Source organism: Ranitomeya variabilis, chromosome 4 (assembly GCF_051348905.1).
Source record: "Ranitomeya variabilis isolate aRanVar5 chromosome 4, aRanVar5.hap1, whole genome shotgun sequence".
In the NCBI taxonomy this organism is placed as follows: domain Eukaryota; kingdom Metazoa; phylum Chordata; class Amphibia; order Anura; family Dendrobatidae; genus Ranitomeya; species Ranitomeya variabilis.
Genome location: NC_135235.1, coordinates 30,882,623 through 30,907,145, shown reverse-complemented (window position 1 = coordinate 30,907,145; position 24,523 = coordinate 30,882,623). Strand labels below are relative to the sequence as shown.

Here is a 24,523-nt window from a genome sequence, read left to right as displayed (position 1 = left end):
AGTCATCAGTCCGGCTGCATCGATCCGCGCACATTATCCGCCAGCACTCAGAACCGTTCTTCCCGACAGCAGTTCCCGGCAATTGATTTCTGGTCACATTTCCTGGAAAGCCATTATCTTCTCCTTGGGGGAAGGTCACATTACGTCCTCCCAACAGTCTAATAACAGGGCATGCTGGGAGTTGTGGTCTCTGCAGTCCTGCTCTAGAGACTAGTCATATTTCATGCCTCCATCATAAGCAGGGACACGCAGGATCTCCTCCGCCTATGTAATAAATCATTGTTGGTACAGTATTCCACTTAGCAGAGCTGCAGTTTATACCCCAGAGCTGCGCTCCATGTTGTGACAGAGCTAAAAACCTATGTTGTGCATGGTTGGAAGCCATAAGCCATTACCCCGACCCATAATGCAAAACCCACAACTCTCATCGTCATGCCCTGCCTGCTGCATGATGGAGACCACCGCACTCTTAAAAGGAACAGGCTGCGGACAATCACCACACATCTAGAAACTTACATTTAAAAGTATTTATTGATCATAATACCATAAAACACTGAAATATTAAAAATGTGCATCATCTACAAGCTGCCGCGCTGCACCGCATGCTGCTATGCACAGCCACAGCCCCCAGCGGACCCTCGTAGAACAGGAAGACGAGTGCAATTAGTATTGTATGGTGGTCTCTGGGAATCCATATTGTTGAGATCTCAGAATAGTCGGACGGTAACAGTCTTCAGTTGAGCCCACGTCCATGAACAGCAGTTTGGGGGCTTCACGTAAATAAACAGCTTTATGTATTAATTCCTCGCCATCTTCCAAGACCTCTGCTTGCTGTCAGTGATCTAAACCAGACCTAATACTTCTTACAACTGAGGGTTTGTTGCCAGTGAGACCAGTCTGTGAACCCTCTATATGTAGCATATACTTTTCTACCATGATGGTTTGCTACAATGTATCAGTGCAGGTAGAGACTCTGATGCATTGATTGTGTAGGATGGATGCAACTGTAACACACCCTCAGCTGTGAAATGTATATGTATTTGTAGACCTCTAAAGCCCCATAATATAAACCGGACTACAAGCGTTCCCCCGGCAGCAAGCAGAGATCCTGAAAACAGCAAGGAATTGAAATAGGAAATTCTGGAATTGCTGCAATACAACTATTGATCTTTATTTCCATAAAACACTTAAAAAAAAAATTAACAATACTGATGAGGAAAAAAAGAGAAAAGGTTGGGTACCGAAAAGGTTGGGTACCGCCAAGGGGGTCCAACCCTGCCCTTCCATCAGAGCAAATCTAAACTTGATCAGAAGACCCCCGACATACAAAGGTCACATATTGTCAGTCTATGGTCTCACGAGTCAGATCAATGCTGGATTGTCTCCGTGACACCAGCAAAGACTGACCGGCAGCAGTCACGCCATCAGAGGCCGAACAATTAGAGTCTCCGACAAATACATTAAAAGTGACTTTCCGAAAATCAACACCATTTTGTTCTTTTGGGTTTAAATTTACCAGATATTTGTGTTCAGAGCTTTGTTTTTCTGACACAGAGCTCCAAATCCTCCGCACATACAGGTGTCTGCCCGCTGCCACCACTAGAGGGAGCACTTTGTCCACATGTCATAAAAGAGTAATGCATCCGTTTTTAAAGGGGCTCAGAACAATGAGGACGCAGACCCCATTAATCAAGCAATCGGGTGGGGTCGGACCCCCACAATGTGACAACAATAGGCCATAAATATCCCACTCCTGTGCTATTGCCATTTATCTCATTGCAGGGGTTCTGTCTCTGCTGTAAACATCTAATAGGAAACTAATAAAAAGCAGAACACTGACAAAATGGAGGAGATTGACATTAGCATGGGTGATCCCTCCTTGGAAATTTACTGTTTTTATTTAATGGGCGAGACGACCACCAGATCCAGGCGGAAGTCGAGGGCAGAAGGGTTTGTGAACCTCTAGGGCTCTCTAAATTCTCTACGTTCACTTTCATGAGAGTTACAGAAAGCGTTCATTGTAATCGCAAGTAGAACTCCCATAGAGGTAATTAACACAGCAACCCCACTGTGCAATACTGGGGTATAGGGACCCCCATTCTAGGGATAGGTCTGGGGGTCAGAGCCTCATGTACCAGTCATTTAGACATATGTTGTGGCTGCCCAAGTCTGGATCCCCCATTTAATACTGTCACCATTTTGGCTGTAACGTCCGGGCCTTTCACTGACCCGAATTTTTGTTCAGATTGCGAGCGATTAGGACAAGGATGCAACGGAAGCTGAAAACAAAACCTCACAGCAAGCAGCAGAGCCCTTTAGTAATGAGACCCCCACTACGACGACATAAATAATGCAATAACTTATAAAGCATAGGGGGAGTAGATGTCGGTGGGCGACGGCTCGTCTCCGTTCTGTACAGGACTATCGGTTACACACATGCCAGCCCGTTGCGGAGCGGCCGGAGGAAACGTTAGCGTTGGGAACTTCCCGTCCCTTCTCATCTGGTTCTGCAGCACTTTATTTAGGATAGGTTTGAGTAACCCGATCGTCAGATATTCCGCGCCGCAGCAGATTGGAAGAGGATTAGACTCAAGTGTGGGTAGATTATGTAGGACAATCCTCAAGATGTCAGTGGCCGTCACGTCTTCTGGACAGATCTCGCACAGCTCTTCGATGTAAGAGTCCAGGTGCCGGTGCCTGACGAACTCCGTCAGGAGGGTGATGAAAATGTCCTTAGTGATGCGGGGACTGAGCCGCGAAAACTTCAGCGTCTCCTCTATCACCCGTGACCATTGTTGTAGGCCGATGAGTACATGTATGGCCTGGACGATGGCCTGTGGCCGCCCGCTGCACAGCAAGATGTCCACCTCCAGGTCCATATTAGTGTTTTTCTTCCACTTCCGCAGAACAGATAAGGCCCTTTTATACAGGGGCGCACCTTCACAGTTATCTTTGGGCGTAAAGTTCCAGGCTAGCCCAGCGCAGTCCTGGGCATGCTCGACAAAAACAGGAAGCCACTTAGGTTTAAAGGTGCACAGTGATTGACAGACTACCTCGAAAAGTGGGTACACCCCGTTAGGAGAGCTGTCCCTAGACCCCGTCGGGAGCGGACTCAGCACCTTCTTCCATAAGTCGGCGGTGGCTCGGATGACGAGTTTACCGTCTCCGTTCTGAAGAAACTGAAAGTTATTCCTTACGGACATCCAAGCCGCCTTTGGAAAGGTGCGGAACAAGGAGTTAAAATACACAAGGCAGTCCCGGTCCATATCGGTCTGGAAGAGCCGAGTGACCTCGTGATCCACCAGCTCCTCGCAGTACTTCTCGATGTCGTCTCTGGACACGGTAATGATGCAGGTCTTGAGGCGCTCCAGACTGATGAAGCTTTGCAGCTCATTGCTTATGTTGCCCATCAGATCCGCATACTGCGCTTGGTCCATGGATTTGCCATCTTTCTGGTAGTGGTTTAGGATGGCAGACAGGGTGATGGGGGCTTGGAATATCTCCCCTTTCTTTAACTCCGCCACTGTCAACTTGGTGTTGCTCAGGCTTCTTCTTTGGTAGTACTTACAGGCCTCCTCATAGACCATATCCAACAATGAGGGCTCAGACTTGCCATCGTCTTCGGGGCCGGTGGTAGAGCTCATGGTATAGATGCCATCTCTTGTGAGCAGCTGGACATCTTCAGTATCCAATACCCGCAGGAAGAACACTTCATCGACGTGGAGCAGCTGCTTTGCCAGGAGTCTCCCGGTATTGAGCTCTATGAGGAAGACAGTTTTATCCACAGCACAAGCCAACGTCTGCCCAAATATCTGCATTTTAACTTGAGCCTCCGCCACAAGCTCGATATCGAAGATCCATCTCACAGCCCCATCCTCATTCACCAGATATATCCGCCCAGTGGTGGTCATCAGCAGCAGTTGCCCGTCCCCGGTAACCACCACATGCTGGATTGCGGAGGCCATTTGAGAAGACAGTAAGCCGGCGTATTCCAGAAGCATCTTCTTATAGTCACCCTCAGCGAGAGCCTTGCTATGGAGGAGCCCTGTGGTTGGGGTGGTCATGGTCATCTGGTCATCCAGGAGGGAATATATGAGAAGAGGATGATGAGAGTCACTGACTGGAATCATGAAGACGTGGTTGGAGGAGGAGAGCATAGAGTACAAGGGGCTGTGATGGAGGACGATCTTCATGCTGCCCAAGGTCACCTGTGGTCCAAAAGACAGAAAAAGAGAAGATTGTTCAGAAACTCTTCACGATGATACCGAGACAAGCAAAGACAGCGCTAGAACTTGTGCTTACAACACGTAGGTAAAAATGGTAACTCTTTAAAGGGCTTGCATATCTCCAAAGCTAATGTGGATTTGTGTTCCCATGGGGTCAGAAATCAGTGTTATTCCACAGTGGCTCCCATCAACATGTATCAGTAAAAGCTCTTCATTACTTCTTTGGCAAGACTAAATTAGTCAACTCCACCAGCTCTACAGGACAGCAGTACGTATAAGACGGGACATAGGGGGAGGCAGCGACATATGGAAGGACGGCATGGTCTACAGGGCCAGTCACATATCAGGAGGATGGGGCAGATGCCCTATAGGTCAGGCTACATGAGGGGGCACAAGCTACAGGCATAAGGTGAGGGAGCTCCAACATATTCTATACTGTGCAAAGATTTTAGGCAGGTGTACAACAAATGCTTCAGAATAAAAAATGCTTTCAGAAATAGTGTCCATAGTTTATCAATTAACAAAATGGAAAGTGAATGAACAAAAGAGAAATCTAAAAAAAAACCATCAGTATTTGGTGACCGCCATTTGTGTTCATCACTTCTTGTCATATGTACATTGTTTATTAAGGAACTCAGCAAGAGGATGTTCCAAGCATCTTGGGAGAACTGACCCCAGATCTTCTGTGTATGAGGCTTGTGCGGATCCACCTGACAGACTAGATGATGTGTGATCAGGGCACTGCGGGGGCCGGATCATCCTCCCCAGGACTGCTCGTTATTAATCACATTGGCTGGATGTCTGGGTGTCGTCATCCGATTGCAGAATCAAATTTGGAGAAAAATCGGACGCCTCCCTGATATTACATGATGGATAATAGTTTGCCTGCATCTCTCAGCATGAAGGACTCCAAGAAATAGCCAACACTGAGGACCGTAGACGCAGTGGTCAACCAAGGAAACTTAGTGCAGCAGATGACAGACACATCATGCTACTTGTCTTCTAATGCAAATGCCCAGCTGTACCATCAGCTCAGAACTGGCAGCAACCAAGCGGTACCCAACTAAATCAATCTACTGTTCAGTGAAGTCTGTCCCAAAGTGGTTTCCATTAAAGAATTGCAGAACCCCCCCCCGATCTTTGACAGTCTAAGGACTGACTGGTCACAATGTGAATATTTGGCAGTAACCAAAGGAAGTTTGTTCTCCAGAGGTTGGAGAGCGGCACAATAATGTGTGTCTGTAGGAAATAGTAAAGCATGGTGGAAGGTCCTGCATTTCAGCAAATGGAGATGTGGTCAGGATTAATACTGTGTCCAGTGCTAGATACTTATCCATCATGTAATATCAGATTCGTCTGATTGGCCCCTAGTTTATTCAGCAGCCAGAGAAAGGCCCCAAACATCCAATGTCATTAAGTACTAGGAGTCCTGGGAGTGATGATCTCACATGATCCAGTCTGCCTGGGATCAGACGGAACTGCACATCATTCATGATGATCGGAAGTTAGTGATCCAAGATGTTTGGAATAACCTCCTGTAGAGCTTTAATAAAACAAAAAAAGAAACACACCCACACACTGTAAGTGACAAGAAGTGATAAAGGCAAAGAGCAGTCACCAAATAGTGATGAGATTACATGTCTCTCATTCACTGTTAACAGTTTGTATTTTGTTAATTGATAAATGCTTCTTACTACACAGCACCCATCAATCCCGGTCCTATATAATTACACGCAAAGCTGTACCTGTAGTGAATATAAAAAGTCATGAAGACACCTATTAAAATGTCAGGGTTTTGACTTGAAGGAATCATACCACCAAGAAGAATCATTTTACAACTTTTTCCCCACCAAATTTATTTTGGCTTGTTACTCAATGGATTTGACCAGATTATAGTTAACAGAATGGTAAAAAATATTTTTTTTACATGACAAAAACCTGACATTTTATATGGGGTGTGTAGACTCCACACACTTGGCTGCTGCGCCCCCTCCTCTGACCTGCTGTGCCCAGTACTGTGTGTATAAGGCAAGCAGATAGAAGGTGATGGAATCTTATATCTTTATTCTTATTCTGCAGCCTTTGTTTGTAAAAGGACCTTAGCAGTGATAATCAGGACCCACACATCAAGGTTTACAAAAAGCTTAAGGCTAAGTGCACACGTAGCAGAATTGCCGCGGAAATTCTGCGCCTCCTGCCGCGGGTATATCGCATGCAGAATTTGCATGCATATACCCGCAGAAAACTAGCGTTTTGCAAGCATAATTAGCTTGCAGAATGCTAGCGTTTTCCAAGCGATCTGTAGCATCGCTTGGAAAACTGTTTGACAGGTTGGTCACACTTGTCACATAGTGTTTGACAAGCGTGACCAACTTTTTACTATAGATGCTGCCTATGCAGCATCTATAGTAAAAGATAGAATGTTTAAAAATAATAATAAAAAAAAAAGGTTATACTCACCTCAGCGGCTTCCGTTCCTAATGCTGTGTGTTCAGGACCTTCCATTGACGTAGCGGTCACGTGACCCGCGGTCATGTGACCGCGACGTCATCGCAGGTGCTTCACACACACACCACGGAAGCCGCTGAGAAGGTCGGGCCGCCAGAGGGTGAGTATATCGCTATTTTTTATTTTAATTCTTTTTTTTTTTTAACCAAATACATGGTGCCCAGTCCGTGGAGGAGAGTCTCCTCTCCTCCACCCTGGGTACCAACCGCACTTGATCTGCTTACTTCCCGCATGGTGTGCACAGCCCCGTGCGGGAAGTAAGCAGATCAATGCACTCCTATGTGTGCAGAATCGCCGCGATTCCGCAATTTTAATGAACATGCTGCATTTTTTTCTGGATTGCGATTCCGCTCAGGAAAAAGATGCAGCATGTGCACAAAAAATGCGGATTGCATTCTGTTACATAGGATGCTTAATGTTAGCGGTTTTATAGCGTTTTTATAGCGAAAAAAACGCAAAAAATCTGCTACGTGTGCACACAGCCTAAAAGTACAAAGGCTCCGAGACTACAAGAAATTCCCCATTGTATTACAACCATCCCCCTGATGGTGCTGTGCAAGGTCAGAGGCCATTTACACACAGAGGGAGCACCCGATAATCAGGATGTGGCTCCCCTGGGGGCACTTACATTATCATGGTGCCGGTAGTGAAGGTGCGCTCTGTCCTGCATCATTCTCAGGTCTATACTCCTACTGATGGTGACACCCAGACATCACTAACCCCCCAAAAATGATGCACATCAGGACGCACACAGACTGTTGGCACCAGTTCAGTCTATGGCTCTGTAAGCACATACGCCCAAATCCCATTATGTGGGGGACCCCTAAGGAATTAATCTTTGTTTTAAATGATTGCTATCTGTTTTATTAATTTTAATCACATATTATATGGAGCCAACCATATATACATGTACTATACAGCCCCCCCATATATACTGTATACAGCCCCCCGGCCGCTCCATGTACTGCGTGTCGGAGAGTGCTGCGCCTGTGTGCGAGACCAATAAGAGGAGGAGATGTTATATACCGCCCCCATAAATACATGTACACAGTACATCCCCTCCCTCTCTCACCTGTCTCGCACACAGGCGCAGCGCCGCAGTACATGGAGCGGCCGGGGGCTGTATATACAGTATATATGGGGGGCTGTACAGTACATACAGTATATGGGGGCTGCACAGTATATATGGGGGGCTCACCTGTCTCGCACACAGGCGCAGCACCCTCCAGCACACACAGTACATGGTGCGGCCGGGGGGGGCCTGTACACAGTATATATGGGGGGCTGTATAGTGTATATATATCTATATCTATATATATCTATACATCTCTCTCTATCTCCACAGTACATCCCCTCCCCCGCTCACAGGCGCAGTGCCCTCCAGCACACGCAGTACATGGAGCGCCCGGGGGGCTGTATATACAGTATATATATATGGGGGGCTGCACAGTACATATACATAGTATATGGGGGGCTGTATACAGTATATATGGGGGGGCTGCCTGCACAGTATATATATGGGGGGCTCACCTGTCTCGCACACAGGCGCAGCGCCCTCCGGCACACGCAGTACATGGAGCGGCCGGGGGGCTGTATATACAGTATATGGGGGGCTGCACAGTACATATACACAGTATATGGGGGGCTGCACAGTACATATACACAGTATATGGGGGGCTGCACAGTACATATACACAGTATATGGGGGGCTGCACAGTACATATGTGGGGGGCTCACCTGTCTCGCACACAGGCGCAGCGCCCTCCGGCACACGCAGTACATGGAGCGCCCGTGGGGCTGTATATACAGTATATATATGGGGGGCTGCACAGTACATATATATGGGGGGCTCACCTGTCTCGCACACAGGCGCAGCGCCCTCCGGCACACGCAGTACATGGAGTGCCCGGGGGGCTGTATATACAGTATATATATGGGGGGCTGCACAGTACATATATATGGGGGGCTCACCTGTCTCGCACACAGGCGCAGTGCCCTCCGGCACACGCAGTACATGGGAGCGGTTGGGGTCTGTATACAGTATATATGGGGGGCTGCACAGTACATATATACACTATATGGGGGGCTGCACAGTATATATGGGGGGGCTCATCTGTCTCGCACACAGGCGCAGGGCCCTCCAGCACACGCAGTACATGGAGCGGCCGGGGGGCTGTATACAGTATATATATGGGGGGCTGTATACAGTATATATGGGGGGCTGCACAGTACATATACACAGTATATGGGGGGCTGCACAGTATATATGTGGGGGGCTCACCTGTCTCGCACACAGACGCAGTGCCATCCGGCACACGCAGTACATGGAGCGGAAGGGGGCTGTATATATGGGGGGGCTGTACAGTACATACAGTATATGGGGGGCTGTATACAGTGTATATATGGGGGGCTCACCTGTCTCGCACACAGGTGCAGCGCCCTCCGGCATACGCAGTACATGGAGCGGCCGGGGGGGGCTGTATACAGTATATATGGGGCTGTATACAGTATATATGGGGGCTGCACAGTACATATATGTGGGGGGCTCACCTGTCTTGCACACAGGCGCAGCGCCCTCCGGCACACGCAGTACATGGAGCGGCCGGGGGGGCTGTATACAGTATATATGGGGGCTGCACAGTACATATATATGGGGGGCTCACCTGTCTCGCACACAGGCGCAGTGCCCTCCGGCACACGCAGTACATGGAGCGGTTGGGGTCTGTATACAGTATATATGGGGGGCTGCACAGTACATATATACAGTATATGGGGGGCTGCACAGTATATATGGGGGGCTCACCTGTGGCACACAGGCGCAGCGCCCTCCGGCACACGCAGTACATGGAGCGGCCGGGGGGCTGTATATACAGTATATGGGGGGCTGCACAGTGTATATATGTGGGGGGCTCACCTGTCTCGCACACAGGTGCAGCGCCCTCCGGCACACGCAGTACATAGAGCGGCCGGGGGGCTGTATATACAGTATATGGGGGTCTGCACAGTGTATATATGTGGGGGGCTCACCTGTCTCGCACACAGGTGCAGCGCCCTCCGGCACATGCAGTACATGGAGCGGCTGGGGGGCTGTATATACAGTATATATGGGGGGGCTGCACAGTACATATACACAGTATATGGGGGGGCTCACCTGTCTCGCACACAGGCGCAGCGCCCTCCGGCACACGCAGTACATGGAGCGGCTGGGGGGCTGTATATACAGTACATATGGGGGGGCTGCACAGTACATATACACAGTATATGGGGGGCTGCACAGTACATATGTGGGGGGCTCACCTGTCTCGCACACAGGCGCAGCGCCCTCCGGCACACGCAGTACATGGAGCGGCCGGGGGGCTGTATATACAGTATATGGGGGGCTGCACAGTGTATATATGTGGGGGGCTCACCTGTCTCGCACACAGGCGCAGCGCCCTCCGGCACACGCAGTACATGGAGCGGCTGGGGGGCTGTATATACAGTATATATGGGGGGGCTGCACAGTACATATACACAGTATATGGGGGGGCTCACCTGTCTCGCACACAGGCGCAGCGCCCTCCGGCACACGCAGTACATGGAGCGGCTGGGGGGCTGTATATACAGTATATATGGGGGGGCTGCACAGTACATATACACAGTATATGGGGGGGCTCACCTGTCTCGCACACAGGCGCAGCGCCCTCCGGCACACGCAGTACATGGAGCGGCTGGGGGGCTGTATATACAGTATATATGGGGGGGCTGCACAGTACATATACACAGTATATGGGGGGGCTCACCTGTCTCGCACACAGGCGCAGCGCCCTCCGGCACACGCAGTACATGGAGCGCCCGGGACGCTGCGGTGTTGCGGGCCTGCTCGGCGCTCTCTCCTCGCACCACACCAGCTCTCCTCCTCCTCCTCCTCCGCCGGTCACCGCCACCACCCGGGCCCGCGGACTGTTGCACAGCTCCAGGCTCCGCAGCAGGAGCCATGTCCGGCCGCCGGCCCCCCGCGGAGGGCTCCACACGTCCGCCCGGCCGCTCTCCCACACCAGGCACAGCAGCCAGTCCTGCGGGGAGTACTGCGGGAAGAGCAGCCCGCACAGCTGCGGGGAGTCCCGGGCCGCCCAGCTCTGCTCCAGGTGCGCCCCGGGGAGCGGAGTCTCCGCCGGCAGCCGCGGGAAGGACAGCAGCCTCCTCTGCTGCAGCAGCCAGAGGAATAGGTGTCTCCGGTCCGGGCTGCAGAACAGCCGGCCGTCCCCGGGCCGGGCATGGAGCGCCTCCCGCAGCAGCTGCTGCCGCCCGAAGTCCTTGTAATCCGAGGCCAGCAGCGGAGGCCCGAGCTGCGCCATCCCGCTCAGCGCCCGTTATCCCGGCATGTCCGCTCCCGTCTGCTCCCTCTTCTCCTCATCACGAGACCAACCCCCGCCTGACTTCCGGATCACCTGTAGAGGGAGGGGCGGAGCGCTCAGCAACATTTAACCTGATTGGATCAGTACAGCCCAATAGGGTTTGACTCACGTGACTAGTGACCAATGGCGTCGTGGTTTTGTAGACCTGAAGGCGTGGCTTGGAAAAAATATTTTGTCTTCGTCAGTTGACGGGCCTGGAGGGCGTGGTCCTTTTAGAATGTACCATGAAGCTTGTAAACAGGGGAGGCAGTGTGTAGATGGGAGAAGGAGACATCCGCAGCATGACTGGGATCACCCCTCTTCCTGCACTTGCCGGGTTCCAGTCCTGTATCCTGGCTGATGCCCGGCCGGAGCTGCGGTGCTTGTGCCGCCAGTCGGGGGATATACTGTGCTGGTGAGTAGTGTGCGGGGGGCCGGCTGTGGAGGCCGAGCTCTATGGAGGAGCCGGGGAAAGGGGCAGAGGTCGGAGCCCGTGCTGGGAGGTGTAGGCCGGGAACCGTGCCGGGCAGCGTGTGGCTTCCTGTCAGGGAGAACCACAAGTCCCAGCAATCCCTACTACCACTTATAGTCTCTGGTGTGATCTCTAAATGAGTACACCCCAACAGATTAGCTTCCCTTCAGAATCAGCATTTTCTGTGGGATATTGTTCTACCAGCCGGTGATTGTGAGCAAGCTTTGTTATTTTACAACCCGAAAAAGTCATTTTTCCTATCAAGGTCATGCAAGACTGTGTTGCAAAAATGAGTACACCCCAATGAAAGTGGGGAGCAAAGTTAAAGTTTAGCAAATTAACAAGAGTTCACCCACAGGTAGGTCTGATCCTTCATTACACAGGTGTGCGACAGACGGGGGACTGTAAAAGGGCCTACTTACCAAATAAAACCCCTTCTCTTTCCACACTGTCCGCAATGGTGCCATATGTAAGAGAAATGCCACAAAACAGCAATGGCACCACACAGAAGAAAAATGTCACAAGACAGCAATAGTACCACAGAGAAGAGAAATGTTACTAAACAGCAGTGGCACTACATGGAAGAGAAGTGTCGCAAGACAGCAATGGCCCCACACAGAAGAAAAATGTCACAAGACAGCAATAGTACCACAGAGAAATGTTACAAAACAGCAATGGCACCACACAGAAGAAAAATGTCACAAGACAGCAATAGTACCACAGAGAAGAGAAATGTTACTAAACAGCAATGGCACTACATGGAAGAGAAGTGTCGCAAGACAGCAATGGCCCCACACAGAAGAACAATGTCACAAGACAGCAATAGTACCACAGAGAAATGTTACAAAACAGCAATGGCACCACACAGAAGAAATATGTCACAAGACAGCAATAGTACCACAGAGAAGAGAAATGTTACAAAACAGCAATGGCACCACACAGAAGAATAATGTCACAAGACAGCAATAGTACCACAGAGAAGAAAAATGTTACAAAACAGCAATGGCACCACATGGAAGAGAAGTGTCGCAAGACAGCAATGGCACCACACAGAAGAGAAATGTTACAAAACAACAAAGGCACCACATGGAAGGGAAATGTCCCAAAACAGCAATGGCACCACACAGAAGAGAAATGTCATAAGCCAGCAATGGCACCACACAGATGAGAAATGTCATAAGACAGCAATGGCACCATATAGAAGAGAAATGTCATAAGCCAGCAATGGCACCACTCAGATGAGAAATGTCATAAGACAGCAATGGCACCATATAGAAGAGAAATATCTCCAGACCAAGAAAGGAGAAGGTTACAAGATCAGCAAAGCTTTACTTATCAGTCCGATACTGGAGTAAAAGTGATACAGAAATGTAGCAAAGATGGAACTGCAACCATCGTATAGAGACCAGGCGACCACAGAAGTTACCACCTAAATAGGAGCATGTTCTTATGAGAAGGGTTGAAGAAAATGGACATGCACATTCACTGCAGGTGATTGCTACCTGTGACACAATAAAGCTTACACTGCAGAGAAACGTCATGCATTGGTGTCTTGTACAAAAAAGCTGCCTACAATGTGCCAGGACCCATGCTGAAAAAACAAATAGCTCTGGGACTCTGGAGTGATGAGACCAAAGTTATTGGACCTGATGTGTTCACAATTGTATGGTGTCACAAAGGTGAGGAGTGCAAAAAAAAATGCCTGATGCCTACAGTGAAACATGGTGGTGGCAGCGTCCTTATGTGGGGCGGCATGAGCTGCTGGTGTCAGGGGCTACATGTCATTGATCATGAACTCACAGACGTACTGCTGTATAATGAGGGAGAAGATGCCGCCATCACTCCGTGCCCTTGGTAGACGTGCACTTTCCCAACATGACAATGATAATAAACAACCACCTGTTCTATTTCTGAAGAAGAGCAGGGTGAAAGTGACTCAGTGGCCAAGTGTCTCCTGATCTGACCCCAACCGAACACCTATGGGGGATTCTGACGAGACAAGTTGTCATCATTCTCCATCCGGCATCCAGGCTCTAAATCAGCTCGTTCTTGAAGAATGGAAAAACAATTCTTTTTTTTTTCTAAGAGTTTTTATTGTGTAAAAGCAGCAAAACATAAAAAAGATATAACTTTGGTATCGCTGTAATCGTACTGACCCGAAGAATAAAGCTTTTATCAATTTTACCACATTGGTGAACGGCATAACAAAACAAAAGAACAATTTTCTGAATTGCTGGTTTTTGTTCATTCTGCCTCCGAAAAATCGGAATAAAAAGAGATTAAAAAAGTCATTTGCCCAAAAATGGTACCAATAAAAAGAAAACTCGACCCTCAAAAAACAAGACCTCACAGGACTGTCGGTAGAAATACGGAAAAATTATAGCTCTCAAAATATGGTGATGCAAAAATAATTTTTTGTATAAAAAGCATCTTTCAGTGAGTGACAGCCGCCAAACATAACAACCCAATATAAATCTGGTAATCGCACCAACCCGAAGAATAAAGTCACCTAATCACTTATGCCACATGAAGAACGACGTAAAAAATAAAACCAATTCTTCACCTGCTGTTGATTTGTTCTTTCTGCCTCCCAAAGATCACAGTAAGGCTCGGCACACCTTTATCCTGCACTCTGCACTGAGCGCGTGCACTGGGGTTTCCGTGTAAATCCGGAAATACGTGAGTCAGACAGAACCCCCAGCGGAAGATTCCCTATAATGAGACAGATGGAGGCAGTGTGGACGCCATCTGACCTGTGATCCGGCGGTGTCCGTCTTGTAAGGTGTGCATAAAGGCACGGTCTGCCACAGTTTTGTGCACTTCTGAAAAGAAGGACAACACTGAACAGAGTCCAGATGGAGTCCAGAGTAACTCTGCTGCCTTATTATAGTGAATGGATCCCTTGGGGGATCCATCTGAATCATGTCACTCGGAGATTTAGATGGAAACCCTAAAGTAAGTGCTCAACGTAGAGCGCAGGATAAATGTGATCCCAAATGTCATGTAAAATGTTCCCAATAAACGCTCCTGTCATCTGTCAAAGGAAATACAGTGGGATTCCATGTTACTGGAAAAGCGCTACAGCTTCTCGCCCCCACAAAACCCCCACCAAAAAAAAAACAACCCACCAAACTCCGCACTGAAATCATGTTGCCCCAGCGTGCCTAAACCACATATAGGGTCCACATGTTTGGCTTTTCTGTAGCGTTGAGAGCCCGCCTACCTTACGGGTGCATGAGCTGGGCACAATGTATGGGCACTACAACGACAGTTTGCAATTTTTACTTAGTAACATTCACTGCTGCTTGTTTTTGGAAAACACCCATGGAGTCAAAACCGTCCCAGAGTGATATAATTTTCATAGTGGGGTCACTTGAGGGGGTTTCTGCCCTTCTAGCTCTTATATGGAGTCCACAAACTATTCTAGGAATATCTGCACTCCAAGAAGCAAATAGCGCTCCGTTCTTCCCGAGTCTCTCCGTATGGGAAAGCAATACTGTACAGCCACATATGGGGAATTTCCACGTTCAGCAGAAATTGTGGGACAACATTTTGGTGCTATTGTTACCCCTTTTCCCCTTGTAAAAATGTGAAATCGGCGGCTAAACAAATTTTTTTTAGGTAAAAATGTGAATTATTTTTTCTTCTCCACCCAATGGTATAACTATGACACACCTGCAGTCCAACATGGCACGTTTTCCCTTCTCAGATTTCCTCTGTGCCTCAAAAATAGTTTTCAAACACTTGTTGGGAATTGATGTACTCAGGAGAAATTGTGTAAGAAATTGTTTCGTCCATTTTCTCCTATCATTTCTTTTGAAAATTTCCAACTTGGAGCCAAAGCAACATTTTTAGTGGAAAAAGTAGTAATATTGCATTTACTCAGGCCAACGTTATAAAATTCTGTGAATCACCTGAGAGTTAAAAATACTCACTACTCTCCTAGATGAATTCCTTGAGAGGTGTAGTTTCCAAAATGGGGTCACTTGTGGAGGTGTCTGCTGTCTTGGCACCTCGTGGGCTCTTCAAATGTGACGTGGCATCCGCAAGCTATTCCATCCAAAATTACATTCCTTCCCTTCCGAGCCCTGCCGTGCACCCAAACAGTAGTTTTCCTCCACATATGGGATATCTCTGTACTCTAGTTTCTCCTGTTACCCGTGTGAAAATTAAAAAATTTGGGGCTAAAAGAACATTTTTTTTGTAGCAAAAATGTGATTTTATTTTTTTCACGGTCCTTTTTTTTTACTTGTTTTTTTTTCTCCTTATTTACTCTATGTATGTGTATACAGCCACGCCATTGGGCAATGAAGTCCACTTTTTCATTTTTTTGTGCTGTTTTCCTTTTTTATTCTATTGTTGGAAACCATTGGATTATTGGTTGGGAAAACTCTGCATATCATCTGAGGTAATACTTTGATGCTGTTACAATTTTTATCTATCTATTATCAATATATCTATCTATCTATCTATCTATCATCAATCTATTATCTATGATCTATCTATCTATCTATTATCTATCTATCATCTATCTACTGTATATACTTGAGTATAAGCCGGCCCCCCTAATTTTGCCACAAAAAACTGGGAAAACTTATTGACTCGAGTATAAGCCTAGGGTGGAAAATGCAGCAGCTACCGGTAAATGTCAAAAGTAAAAATAGATAAATTCTTTGAAAGAAAAAAAAAAAAATTCTTTGAAAGAAAAGTAAAAATAGATACCAATAAAAGTAAAATTAATTGAGACATCAGCAGGCTAAGTGTTTTTGAATATCCATATTGAATCAGGAGCCCCATATAATGCTCCATAAAGTTTACAATGGCCCCATAAGATGCTCCATACAGACACTTGCCCCATTTGCTGTTGCTGCTATAAAAAAAAAAAAAATCACATACTCACCTCTCCGTCGCTCAGGCCCCCGGCACTTTCAATATTCACCTGACTTCTGCACTGACGTTCAGGCAGAGGTCGCGCACTAACCACGTCACCACGCCCTCTGACCTGAGCGTCACTGCAGAAGACACTGAAGACGGAGCGGCGCCAGAACGAGGAGCAGGTGAATATTGCACAGCGCTCCCCTCCCCGTTATACTCACCTGCTCCTGTCGCTGTGCAGTCCCTGCTTCCCCGACGCTGCAGCTTCTTCCTGTACTGAGCGGTCACCGTTACCGCTCCTTAAAGTAATGAATATGCGGCTCCACCCCTATGGGAGGTGGAGCCACATATTCATTAGTGTAATGAGCGGTACCATGTGACCACTCAGTACAGGAAGAAGCTGAGACGCCGGGAGAACTAGGGACCGCGCCAGGAGCAGGTGAGTATTATTAGGCAGCCCCCGCTCCCCCTCCCCTGCCGACCCATGGGTATGACTCGAGTTTAAGCCGAGAGGGGGACTTTCGGCCCCCAAAAAATGGGCTGAAAATCTCGACTTATACTTGAGTATATACGGTATCTGTCTATCTATCTATCTATCTATCATCTATCATCAAATCTATTATCTATTATCTATCTATTATCTATCTATCTATCTATCTATCTATCTATCTATCTATCTATCTATCTATCTATCTATCTATCTATCTATCTATCTATCTATCTATCTATCTATCACAGTCACCTGGATGTACCAGTACAACTCTTTTCTGGTATTGGTACATGGTGCTAGGAAGGGGTTAAACAATAGATTATATTCTGATGTCACATTCCCTTTAACCACTTAAAGAGGCATTCCGCGATGATAATATTACTGAGGCTAGGTTCACATCTCGTTAGGGCATTCCGTTTAACGGATGTTACCGCGCCCATAGACTTCAATTAGTGTAACGCATCCTAGCGTTGGTCCGTTACTTTGTGACGCATCGTCATACTGGACTACTACGTTTTCGGGTACGTTACGGTGAACAGAAGCATTCGCTGTGCATTGAACTCTATTGCTAGCGCAGGCCGATGCAATGCTACCATGCGTTAGCACGGTCGCAAAAATAAGGACAATTTGGGGCTCATCGTTAGCACATCCGATTATCGGAATGCCTTAACGTGATGTGAACCTAGCCTGACTTATTCTTGGGATAGGTCCTCGGTGTCAGATTAGCGGGGGTCTGACTTTCGGCATATCTCCTAATAGTTGTGTGAAGGGGTTGTGACTTGGTAGCGCCTGTGCCCGGGAATGATAATGAACGCCGCAGAATCCGCCGCTGCGATATGTAAGATGTGCGGAGTCTATAGATCGGGGGACAAGTGAAAATCATTGTTTTTTTTTCTTTTAATATATATTTTTGAACGTTTGTAAAAATCCTCATGTGACTGCAGGTCTGATGCAAATTAAATATTTATGTCGTTCACGTCCTGTGTGATCGCAGCCAAAGGAGTTATGTAGGATCTGTGTCTATTTGCAATGCTGGTGAATGCATCTACTGCTCGCTGTTATCAGCCGCTTGGTGGACTCCAGTGTTTTTCAGAAACGTATCTCATGCAGAGCCCCCCCAGGACCGCTGATCAGTAACCGCTGATCTCTCCTTGATTACATTTGTGTAATCAGATTATGAGATGTCGTTATCTGGGGGGTGATCTGATCTGCGGACAAGTAATCCTCTGTTCTGCGAGTGTCCTGACCGCACTGTGACCATTGGGGGGGGGGGGGCACAGAATAATGGCCGCGTGCAAGCATGGGGCATCTAATTCTATCATGCATGATATTATCAATTGAGATGGTGTATCTATGCCAACATATACTTTCCACTGAGCTGTGTATCTAACACACATTGGTTGAGATGGTGTATCTGAGTCTGCATATAATATTTTCCGCTGAGCCGTGTATCTAATCTTATCATGCATGATACTATCAGTGGAGCTGGTGTATCTAAGCCTGTATAAGATGCGTTCTGCTGAGATGGTGTATCTAATCCAATCATGAGTGATTCTAGTTTAGCAGCATATCTAATCCTATTAGGTATCGGTTGAAATGGTGTATCTAAGCCTTCATATGATACTTTGTGCTGAGTTGTGTATCTAAACCTATCATGCAGGATACTATCGGTGGAGCTGGTGTATCTAAGCACTTAAGCCTGTATATGATGATTTCTGCTGAGATGGTGTATCTAATTCTATAATGTATGATACTGTCAGTTGAGATAGTATCACACGCAGGCTTAGGCTGGTTTCACACTTGCGTTTTTGTCTGCAGCGTTTTTTGCACAAAAAACGCATGCGTTTTTTCCCTATATTTAACATTGAAAACGCATGCGTTTTTTGCACATGCGTTTGGTCGCGTTTTCAAACGCATGCGTTTTTTGTCTGCATGCGTTCATTTTCAAAAATGCTACCTGCAGTATTTTCTTGCGCGTTTTTTTGCCGCGAAAAAACGCATGCGTTTTTTCGCGGCAAAAAAAATGCATTGCTGTCTATGTAAACGCATGCGTTTTTAAGCACATGCGTTTGTTTGTGCTAAAAACGCATGCGTTTTTATAGAAAAAAACCAGAAAACACACTGAAAAGCCACCCACCACCATCAAGGTGATAAAGGGACCCTAACCCTAACTCTACCCCTAACCTCACCCCTAACCGTTTAATGAACATTTTCTGACAGTCATATTGCCACGTATTTAAGTGCCACGTATCACGTATTTCAGTGCCACGTATGCCACGTGCCACGTATTTAAGTGCCACGTGCCACGTATTTAAGTGCCACATGCCACGTATTTAAGTGCCACGTGCGACGTATTTAAGTGCCACGTGCCACGTATTTGAGTGCCACGTATTTAAGTGCCACGTGGCACATATTTAAGTGCCACGTGGCACGTATTTAAGTGCCACGTGCCACGTATTTAAGTGCCACGTGCCACATATTTAAGTGCCACGTATTTAAGTGCCACGTGCCACGTATTTAAGTGCCACGTGCCACGTATTTAAGTGCCACGTGCCACGTATTTAAGTGCCACGTGCCACGTATTTAAGTGCCACGTGCCACGTATTTAAGTGCCACGTGCCACGTATTTAAGTACCACGTATTTCAGTTGCACGTATTTCAGTGCCACGTATTTCAGTCACGTTTAGGGGTAGGGTTAGGGTTTTCTTGTTTTTTCTTGTGTTTTCTTGTGTTTTTCTATAAAAACGCATGCGTCTAAAAAACGCATGCGTTTTACCGCGTTTACATGCGTTTTTCACACATGCGTTTTTTTAAAAAACGCATGCAGACAAAAACGCAAGTGTGAAACCAGCCTTAGACATACCATCTGCTTAGCGGATTGTGATACTAGTTTAGTAGTGTATCTAATTCTATCACGTGTGATACTGGTTCCTGATCCAGTGTATCTAAGCACATCACGTGTGATACCGTCTGCTCAACCACTTCATATAACCCTCCGTCTGATACTGTTTGCTGGGCCGGCGTGTCTAAGCCTGTCACTTGTGGTACTATCTGCTGAGATACTGCATCTACACCTTTATTTTGTGATTCTATCAGCTGAACTTCTGTATCTAAGTCTGTGAGGTTTGATGACGTTTGTTAAGCAGTGTATCTGAGCTAGTTGTGTGATACACTCTGTTGAGATGGTGCAGCTACCTCTATTTTGTGTGATACACTTAGCTGAGGTTAATGTATCTAAGCCTGTCAGGTGTCACAGAACCATAAAGCACGACATGGAAGGTTACTAAGCTGGTGCTGTCGGAATCCTGACGTCGGCTTGTAGGGTTAATCTGCATTATATGAAAAAAGTGCAATTTTCATAATCGCCACTAGATGTCAGCGCAATCTCTACAATAACAGCTCACTTTACAGCCTGCCGTGAACCTGAATGTGATAATCTGAGTGACAGGCCTTCCATCCCTGCCTGAGCCTAGATAAGCAGGCTGCCCCGCTCATAACAGCAAGTGATAACGGGCGAAACGGGATAAAAGTAAAATTCCTTTTCCTTATGGGATAAATTCGTCGTTGCCCCAATTGGTCTTCGTTTGCAGCGATGACGTCACATCGATAATTCTCTTGCTTAATTCCAGCCTTTTCCATTATTTCTCCAGATTATGCGTAAACCATGGCGCAAGTAGAGAAGAAAGTCGGGCTCCTCCGAAAATCATCGGCCAACAAGAAGCCTTTGAAAGAGAAGGTGGTGCTGATGTACGATGAGATCTTTACGGTAAGCTGCTTTATTATTAATAATAATAATAATAAGAATAATAATATTTATTGTGACGTGAACCCTTTAAACTTTTTCCTGCAAAAAGACGTCCCTTTATGGCCCAATTGTGATGCTGTTACCGGACCCCATGTCGGCGCCGTTAACAGGTGGTGCCGGCGGTAACCTGTACCAGCATCCTGCTGTAATGACCGGAATCCGAGTTATCCCTGTTCCTGGTCATGTAACCCTTTAACCCTCGGAACTCTTTTCGTTTTTGCATTTTTGTTTTTCGCTCCCCTCCTTCCCAGAGCCATAACTTTTTTTTATTTTTCCGTCAATATGGCCATGTTAGCTTATTTTTTGCGGCACGAGTTGTACTTGAATGACACCATTTTACCATGTCGTGTACTAGAAAATGGGGAGAAAAAAAATTCCAAGTGTGGTGAAATTGCAAAAAAAGTGCAATCCCACACTTGTTTTTTGTTTGACTTTTTTTGCCAGGGTCACTAAATGCTAAAACTGACCTGATATTTTGATTCTCCAGGTCATTACGAGTTCATAGACACCTAACATGTCTAGGTTCTTTGGTGAAAAAAAATTCCAAACTTTGCTAAAAAAAAAAAAAAAAAAAAAATGGCGCCATTTTCCAGGACCTGTAGAGTCTCCATTTTTCGTGATCTGGGGTTGGGTGAGGGCTTATTTTTTGCGTGCCGAGCTGGCGTTTTTAATGATACCATTTTGGTGCAGATGTGTTCTTTTGATCGCCTGTTATTGCATCTTAATGCAATGTCGCGGCAACAACAAAAAAAAAACTAATTCTGGCATTTGTAAATTTTTTTCTCGCTACGCCGTTTAGCGTTCGGGTTAATTTTTTTTTTTATTGATCGGGCAATTCTGAACGCAGCGATACTAAATATGTGTAGGTTTTATTTATTTTTTTATTGTTTTATTTTGAATGGGGCGAAAGGGGGGTGATTTGAACTTGTATATTTTTTTTTTTTGTTCAGATTTTTTAATATATATATATATATTTTATTTCTTTTGCCGTGCTTCAATAGCCTCAATGGGAGGCTAGAAGCGGGCATAGCCTGATCAGCTGTGCTACATAGGGGCGATGCTCAGGTCGCGCCTATGTAGCAGATTTACTGCATTGCTATGAGCGCCGACCACAGGGTGGCGCTCACAGCAATCTGGCATCAACAACCATAGAGGTCTCAAAGAGACCTCTGGTTGTTATGTCAACACATCGCTGATCACATGACGGGGGTCAGCGGTGCGCGCATTTCCGGCCGGATGGCCGGAAGCGCTTGTTAAATGCCGCTGTCAGTGTATGACAGCGGCATTTAACTAGTTAATAATCGCGATCCACCCGCCGCTATTGCGGGCACATGTCAGCTGTACAAAACAGAAAGGGGTTAAAGTTGTTTCACAGAGGAAGGGGCTCTGTCATAGATATCTACTTAAAAAGCAAACAATGACTGTGCAAACCAAGCACACGTGCTATGTGCACCCTTGGTGTGGCCAAGCAGTTCAGTGCACCCTTGGTGTGACCAAGCAGTTCAGTGCACCCTTGGTGTGACCAAGCAGTTCAGTGCACCCTTGGTGTGACCAAGCAGTTCAGTGCACCTTGCCACCAGCTTATTTTGTATCTCTGCCCTTCTCAGCCTCTATAAAGCTAGAACTGTCAATCAAATAAGACGAGGGCGGGCGAAGATGATTTTTTTTTTTTTTACAACCATTTTTATAACCATTTATCACCATGAGAATAACCCTTTAAATGAATCTAATTTTTACTCAAGCACTAATAGCAAAATCTAAAAAAATAAAATAAAAATAACACATTGGATATCAATTTTTCAAACTAAAAAATTCTTAAAATATTTATTACTCTGTCGCCTCATTGGGGGACACAGGACCATGGGTGTTATGCTGCTGTCCACTAGGAGGCGACACTATGCATAATCTGAAAAAGATTAACTGTGGCTCCTCCTGTGCAGTATACACCCCTGGACGGCATCAGCCTTCTCCAGTTTTTGCTTAGTGTCGCAAAGGAGGCACACCTAAAGATTTTTACTCCGTTTTTTTCCGACGGGATTACAGATGAAGAAAAGAGGGTCTCCTGTGAGACCCCCGGCATGGCTCCTTCCTCGGCCCCCTGTTATGGGGTGCCCAGTTGAAGTTGAGATGGCTATTCCCCATGCTGCTCCTTCCCCAGCCCCTCGGGTGCTGGTTCGAAGTCGAGACCCCCCTCCTTCCCCAATTCTTTTTGGTTTCTGGGTTGAGGTCGAGGCGAGGATAAAGGCCCCTGAAGGTGTGACAACAGCACCCTCCCTATCCCCCTCTGGGGGTATTAGGTTGAGACACCTCAGGTAAGGCCTGTACAGGCAGCATCCTACAGCTCCCAGCAATGGGCCAGCACACTGCGCCTGCATCCAGGGACCCCAGCCCAGCTGCGGGCTCCTGTTGGGGCCGGGGGGGAGTGCAGGCAGGCATGGCACATACAGACACAGGGTTCCCTGCGTCCCTGTCTCTGCGGCAGCACCAGCTCTATACTGCCTCAGGGGGACCCCAGCCGGGCTCCCCCTTCCGCTTATAGCCCCACCGCCATCCTGCCTTCAAATCCGGAGGGGTCCGGTTCAGATCCGACCCCCTCCCGGACTTTCGCGCCGGCCTGGAGCCCTTCTGGGCCTCAGGCATCTAATTTAGGCCCCGGCTTCGGCCTAGCTGAAGCAGCAGCCTCCTCTCCGCCCCCCGGCCCGCCCCCCGGATGACAAATATGACACTCTACAGTGTCATACAAGGGGCGGATCGAGACAGAAAGGGCGGGTTTTTTATAGCCTTGCCGCCTTTTTCCAGCTCTCCGCCCCCTTCTCCTCCTCTCTCTTCTGTCTCTGCAGCCATTTTCGGCTGCAGATTAACCCTGCATCTCCCGGTCCTTCAGGACCAGGCAGCCAGTCTCCGGGGGGCACAGGACTGTGGATTTTCGGCGCTGGACCTAGGGGTACACTGGTGGGGTAAGATCACAGCTGGGTTATCTTTACTCAGCTGTGAATCCATATTACCTATAAGGCTCCCCTGTAGGTTCTCTACCCCTGTAAGGTCCATCTGCTGGCAGCACTTCTGCACTCTGTGCACTATGCCGGGCTCAAGGTCTAAGAGAACCAGGCAGAACTGCTATTATGCATTCTGCACAGCCTGCGGGACCGCTCTCCCCAGTAGTAGCACGTACCCGCATTGTCAGAACTGTATACAAACTACTGTGTCACAGCCTCAAGAAGCCCCTGCCAATGCCTCGGTGTCTAATGCCACACCGGAATGGGCTACTCAGATATCGCAATCTATGACGCAGTCTATAGATAACCTAACTTCCACATTGCTTCAGGCTCTGCAGGGTCATGCCCCGGCTATGACCGTTACCCAACAACGGGAGAGCTTGACTCAGGAACAAGATGACCCTGGCACATCCACGTCTAGGTCAGGACGCAAGCGGATCCATAGATCAAGTCCATCTGCGTCATCCCATAGCACACGGTCATCCCCCTCTAGGGAGAGACACCGTTGCTCCAGGTCATCTAGACCGTCCCATTCCAGGGACAGACAATGCAGATCTCCGCAATCCCCAACCAGAGAAGGCCTCCTCCCCAGCTCACCCAGCAGGGGACGCCTCAGTGATACACAGGATTCGGAAGGTATCTGCGACTCTGACTCAGACAGAGAAACTGAGGGGTCCCTGATCCCAATCCCTCCTAGCAATACAGCGCTAGTTGAGGACATAATATCGCTAAGGTTTTTTCTAACCACCCAGAGTTTAAGGCGATCCTTAAAAAA

At 47.5% G+C, this 24,523-nt stretch overlaps 2 protein-coding genes across 2 annotated transcripts in view; one reads left to right on the top strand and one right to left on the bottom strand.

Annotated features, from left to right (window-relative positions):
* Positions 1–512: 512 nt before the first annotated feature.
* HPS6 (HPS6 biogenesis of lysosomal organelles complex 2 subunit 3) lies at positions 513–11,188 on the bottom strand. Its single transcript, XM_077258269.1, has 2 exons — positions 10,517–11,188; positions 513–4,208 (listed from the first exon to the last, which is right to left on the bottom strand). The coding sequence occupies exons 1-2, from the start codon at positions 11,069–11,071 to the stop codon at positions 2,361–2,363; spliced, it is 2,403 nt and encodes an 800-aa protein (XP_077114384.1). The 5' UTR covers positions 11,072–11,188; the 3' UTR covers positions 513–2,360.
* Positions 11,189–11,364: 176 nt separating this feature from the next.
* Positions 11,365–24,523, top strand: part of ARMH3 (armadillo like helical domain containing 3) — a 57,756-nt gene continuing 44,597 nt past the window's right edge. The window contains exons 1-2 of the mRNA XM_077258270.1: positions 11,365–11,525; positions 20,598–20,713. Coding sequence (XP_077114385.1) covers positions 20,612–20,713 — 102 coding nt within the window. The 5' untranslated portion in view covers positions 11,365–11,525; positions 20,598–20,611. The remainder of the gene's footprint in view (positions 11,526–20,597; positions 20,714–24,523) is intronic.